General features: G+C 39.5%; 1 protein-coding gene across 1 annotated transcript in view; it reads left to right on the forward strand.

The window, feature by feature from the left end:
* LOC111667222 (syntaxin-binding protein 4) overlaps positions 1-6,000 on the forward strand; it is an 80,274-nt gene that overhangs the window by 59,732 nt on the left and 14,542 nt on the right. The window contains exons 13-14 of the mRNA XM_023422862.2: positions 2,489-2,585; positions 5,851-5,978. Coding sequence (XP_023278630.1) covers positions 2,489-2,585; positions 5,851-5,978 — 225 coding nt within the window. The remainder of the gene's footprint in view (positions 1-2,488; positions 2,586-5,850; positions 5,979-6,000) is intronic.

Here is a 6,000-nt window from a genome sequence, read left to right on the forward strand (position 1 = left end):
ATCCTCCTCTGCTTGTCCACCTCTCTCTCTCTCTCTCTCTCTCTCTCTCTCTCTCTCTCTCTGCCTCCTCTCTGTCTCTCTGCTTCATCTTTAACCTCTTGATGCACATTCACTAACAGGTCCTTTATGTTTGACTGATGAAGGCTCCAAAGTGTCAGTGAAGGCTAATGTGTTAAGAATAATTTTAACAATTTTCATGCTGCATAACGTAAGGTGACAGCAATAACCATCACGTTTATGCTTGAACATATGACTGCACTGATGTGAATCATTGCTAACAAATAATCTATTACCAGACTAAGAGTTTCTCAGCAGTAATAGATGGATATCACCATAGAGGTTTTCATCTAGACGCATGAGTATATAGAGTAAAATGATTTTAGTTTAGATGTTATCAGGAGGGAATTATTTTATAAGCTGCTATAATTATGTATGCACCTATTAATGGGAAAATGACATCAGCTGTCGTACAATCCTAAAACACTTTTATGTTCAATTTAATTCTAAAACTTAAATTAAAAAAAATACAAGATGGTAGATGGAATAAACAATAGACTGATGGCTTAGCTAAAATCAGACCCTTACCAGTAGTGGGGCTAAAACTGTGAAGGCTATGGGGGTCATTTGATGTAAAAAGGTTTATCCTCTGGAGACAAGAAATGTAAATGTGCTTAGTGAGTTAAAAGTCAATCTGTTTGGCCTGATGGCAGCACAAGAGGAAAGGACAGTCGTCCCCTGGCTACCATAAATCTCCATACCAGTGAGTATGTGGATGAACAGCTTTCCTCCTGAACATATTCCCTCACTGATAATGATGATGATGGTGGAGAGCTCAGTCTGATACAGGTGTTCAGCTGGGTTGCGATCTGACCACAGTGAGCTTCCTGTCCTGTTGCTTTTGTTCTGTATCAACACTCGTTTATTTAGGTTTGTGAAAGCTTCGATTAACTCGGTTTCAGCTTTTTCGCTCCATCCCTGCGCTCTCTCTTCATCTAATTATTGATCTCTCTCTGCTCGCCCTATCACACTTGCAGTATTCATCAGTACTTTATTTTTACCCTATCAGCACATTCTCTCTCTGCTCCTCCTCTCACCCCTGCCGTCCAGCTTCCCATCCCTCTGCTCTCTCTTTCCCTCTGCCTTGTTCTTTGGCTGCCCGTCTCTGCCCTCTGGACGGTTTTGTTTCCACTATTCAGCTCTGATTTTAATATTGTCCGGATCCTCCTCAGCCATAGGTTGACCCTAATCTACCAATTCATTAACAGGATTAGAGAGACAGGGAGTTTAAATGTTGAATACAGGCACAGTTCTCTCTTGGCTCCTTTACAAATGCAAAATAGAGAGAGAGAGAGAGGTGGATTATGGGTATTTTTAGCTTTGAGAGATACTGTAATAGGTGAGTAAATGTCACAAAGGACAAAATGACAATGAAAGAGAAACAAACATTGCGGAACAGAATACAGTATTTGGTTGTTGGCTCACATTGAGAAAGAAGGCATTTCTGCATATTCCGGAAATGATCCTTGGTTAAAGTTCAGACAACAGCTGTGAGGAGGACTGAATGTTGTAGAGGTTCAGTCTTTTGTCACTGCTATAAAGATTGAAGGTGTCTGTAAGTTCCACTGTCACTGTGAATTTGCATATTTAGCTAAATATTTAGTTTCTCCAACAATTTGATTTAATATTTAGATTTAGAATTAATATTTAAATGTAGATACAACATCTAGATTTAAATTTAACATTGTTACACCCCAACCTTGGGTGGGCCTAAGGGACACACAACAGTCCACCAGTGACCCAAATCAGACTCACAAGAAACCTCTAACACAACAAAGTCCATAGAGTTTATTTAACATCAATATACAAAAAAAACAGAACACTAAATTAAGACACAACAACGAAAACAACAACCAACTAAAAACATCCTCCTCCACTCAGACTAGTTTCAGGTAACATCCCTGTTTATCCAGAGTCATAGAAAATATGAACCATTTGTGTGAAATTTTGTCATAATTGCTGTGAAGTCTTGAGTTATGGCTAAAAAGTTTTGTTTGTGTTTCATGTTTTGTGAGGTCACCGTCAAAGGTCCAAGGTCAAGGTGACCTCACAAAACACTTTTTAGCCATTACTCAAGGATTTAACTGAATTTTTTTACACTAAATTAAAACGAAAATGAAAATGTAGCTGACACACACTCACAGTTTGTGACAAATCCTCCCCTCACAAAGGTTTTGTTGAAACTGATTCACAGAGCTGTGGATTCAACACTCATTTCAAAGGATGTAGTTGTAGCTGCTGTTGATTTGTATTGTTACACTAATCCAACCTATGTATATCAATAGCTCTCAGTAGGCCATGTACTGCAGTTTTATGACAGTACATACATGTACAGTAGTTCTTCTTCTTCAAGTGATTCCAGTGGCTCATGGTAAAAATATCTCTATGTCTCTGTGCCTTTATTTCCTTTGTCTCTGTCTGTCTCTCTCAGGCCTTGTCTTTCCTCGGGTTGGACATCACAGAAGAGAAGAGGAAGAAGTTGAGACAGAATCTGACCACAGACCCACAGGGCACCGTGGCCTATGGAGGTGAAGCAGACTTGCAAACACACACATACACACACACACACACACACACACACACACACACACATACACACACACACACACTGAAACAAGTCACACACCTATCGGGTTGACTCCACAGCAAGGTGAAAGATCTGTGTTGAAATCCTGTCAAATCACATGCTCTGTGTGATGGCTGCATGTCACTGACTGGTTGTGTCACTTGTATACGGTGTCAGATTTTGTAACCATGAAGCAGCTGTGTCTGTTTGTGCAGCAATACTGCAGGCAAAAGTTCATAAATGTTATGTGTATAAAAGCTGTAAAAATATAAATCTTAGAAGTTTAATATATGGTTTATATTTTATTCATATCATATCATAAATGTTTCCTATCATAATTTCTCATTTTTCCATATCTACATAGGAATGCAAGTGATGTATTGATCAAATAACTGCTAAAATTCACATTTGGACTTTTCCCTCAGAAGTCCAGATGGTTTAGTCATTTCAGTTAGATGCGGATAAACTTTTGAAACAAGAAAGTCAACGCCATGTTGTATAGGTTGCTATTCTGAAATGCAGACAGAAGAATCTCACAGTGTTTGAGCCAGATGAGCCCTTAATAACCAGAGGCATTCGTATGTGTAACCATATACATGTAATTAGAGAGCTGATATTTAATATTCTGAATGTTGCTGAGTTTCAGAAAATTGCAACATTCCACCACCTCCTGAACTGAAGTGTTTTTCTGTACCTCAGTAAAGATCCCAGAGTCTCCTCCTGCTGCTGTGAACCCTGCATTGTCTTGTCTAAATGCACCACACATTTTTGGCTGGACCACAACAGCAAGGCCAGTGCTATAATTGACTGACTGACTGACTGACTGACTGACTGACTGACTGATTCACTGACTGACCGACTGGCTGAATGACCGACTGACCAACTGACTCATGATATTTCAGCACTGGTCCACAGAGTGCTGAGCCGCAGTCTACTGAGCCACTCTGGTTGCCTGGCTCCTCGGGAACTGCAGGGAAGAGGAGGAGCCCTTCCAATACACTGAGCCTCGCCTCCATTACAGCAAATAAAATATTTTCCTTCCATGTATCATTATTACTAAAGGAGGTAGAGGAATAACAAAACATTAGTCGCACCGAGCAGAGAGAGCAGGAGAGAGGGAGGGAGAAAGAGAAGTCATCGCTAACGAGGCTTCGTAATAACGGGTGGCTCTCTTTCCCCTGGAGAAGGCTTGTGAAGCTGCTGTGAGTGAACACTGATTGGAGGAGGGAGATGCCAACTTGTTCACCTTCTTGTACTTAAGAATTATCACCTCTTTCAGTACTGTGTGTAAGTCTCTGGCATTTGGTGTCTCTTGCATTTGGCATCTTCACATCTTGCCAACTTCACTAAGGCACCTTGCATTCAGTAGAGTTGTGGTGAAACCTGAGCCTCGTCACAGTGTTTCACAGAGGGAAAAAAGAATAGATTGAAATTGAGATTTGAAAGGCCTCATTAAAAAATAGGTTCCTTCAAAATGTCATGCCCTTAGCTGCTTCAAACTGATCCATTACACAGACAGACACTTGCATTAGAAGTACCACAATTAAAAAACTATGGGTCTTTTTGAATGATCCTCTGGCAAGAGATATTCTTGACACCACTAAAGTCCTATCTGTTGAATTAGTTCTTTTATGTCAGTAATTGATTGCACAAAATAGGGTTCGGCCCTAGCCAGATGTACTGGAGACCCCGATAACTGGCCTGCTTTTAGGAACAAATACACATCTGCAATAAAAAATCAGCTCAATCTCATAATTATTTGTTTTTGATTCCCAAATCGTATTCAAAGCCAGCAAAACTGTGGAGAGCAATGAATTCTCCAAGACTTCCCTCCCACTTCCTCCTCTGGTCACAGCTGATGTCAAGTAAATTTTATTTGTATAGTGACAATTCACAACATTAGTGGTCTCAAGACACTTTCCATATAGAGCAGGTCTAGACCTTCTCTTTATAATAATATTTACAGAGACCCAACAATTCCCACCAAGAGCAAGCACTAGGCAATAGTGGCAAGGAAAAACGTCCTTTTAAGAGGCAGAAACCTCGAGCAGAACCGAACTCAGGGTCTGCCTCGATCAGGTATCCAACAGCAGACCATACAGAGATCTGTGCATCTGCTAATGATGTGTTTGGTGAAACTTACACAGGACCCCCTCTGCCCACTGTTGATCAGAACCTAACTAATGCCAAGCTTATTTTACTCCTACAGCTGCTCTCTTCTGGTGATGTGACCGATGCATTACTATAAATTTATAGAGTTTGGTGGACCAAGATTGCTTGTTGCTCCAACTGTAGCTACATAACATATATTTCTAACCTTTTCATTTTAACAATAATAATAATAATGATAATCAAGCATCCACCAATCAGGTTTCAGAGAAAAGTACAGTACTGTTAATGCCGCCTCTTTAAAATTACATCATCTCAACTTTGGAAAATAAGAAACACTGTTCAGCTTTTTTTATTCATCTTTCAAAGGTATTTGATACCTTTGATCATGCATTGAAACCATTTGTCAGTCCTTTCTTTCTAAAAATGAAACATGAGTTTCCTCATGGACAGACAGTAGTGAATGTCTGTATGATAAATCTTTGGTGTCCCACAAGGCTCAATCCTGGGACCTCTTCTGTCCACTCTCTACACTGATGACATTACAGAAGAATTTCTGTAACTACGTGGAATCTAAATCTTGATGATACTGTATTTTAGATGCTGCACACACTGCTGTTAATTCCCTGCAGTGAACCAATGATTAGTTCTTAACACAGATAAAATAAATTCATCCTCATTTGTATCCTTAGGGCAGTTAAAGTTTTGGATTTCATCTCATTTCACCTCCATTTTTTCTTGTTTAAATTGATTAATTCGTTTTAAATTTGAATTGCTTTATTTATTCTTCAGGTTTAACCATTTTACTCATTTGTGTTTTTATTATTTTTACTTATTTATCCTGGTTTTATTTAACTTATTTTTTTACTTTACAATGTTCTTAATCATCTTAGACTTCGCATTAACTTTGATATAGTTATTAAAACTTTCCAGTTGTTTCAGCAGTGTAGATGAGGTGTAATGAAAAAGACTATGCATTGTTGCATAAACTGAAAGTAGAGGAGAGCAAAGTTAACACACTTGTGTATTCTGTGTCTGTGTGTTTCCTGGTTGCCATGGTTACTCTGGTTTTCCCACAGTAAACATTTTTCTTTCTGTATCTGTCTGTTGACTCTCAGACTTTGTAGAGGCGACCCGGAGTGTCTTCCAGGAGAACCTCGAGGAGCTGGGTTTAGGGTCAGATCCCTTCATGTTCTCCTATCATGAAGCAGCCAGTCTGATGGACACATCGGCCTTCCACTCACCTGTAAGCTGCAGCCACACCCTCT

The sequence above is a fragment of the Seriola lalandi genome, unplaced genomic scaffold, assembly GCF_002814215.2.
Source record: "Seriola lalandi dorsalis isolate HSWRI2012SDOR001 ecotype SW California unplaced genomic scaffold, Sedor1 jcf7180002054686, whole genome shotgun sequence".
NCBI classification, from domain to species: domain Eukaryota; kingdom Metazoa; phylum Chordata; class Actinopteri; order Carangiformes; family Carangidae; genus Seriola; species Seriola lalandi.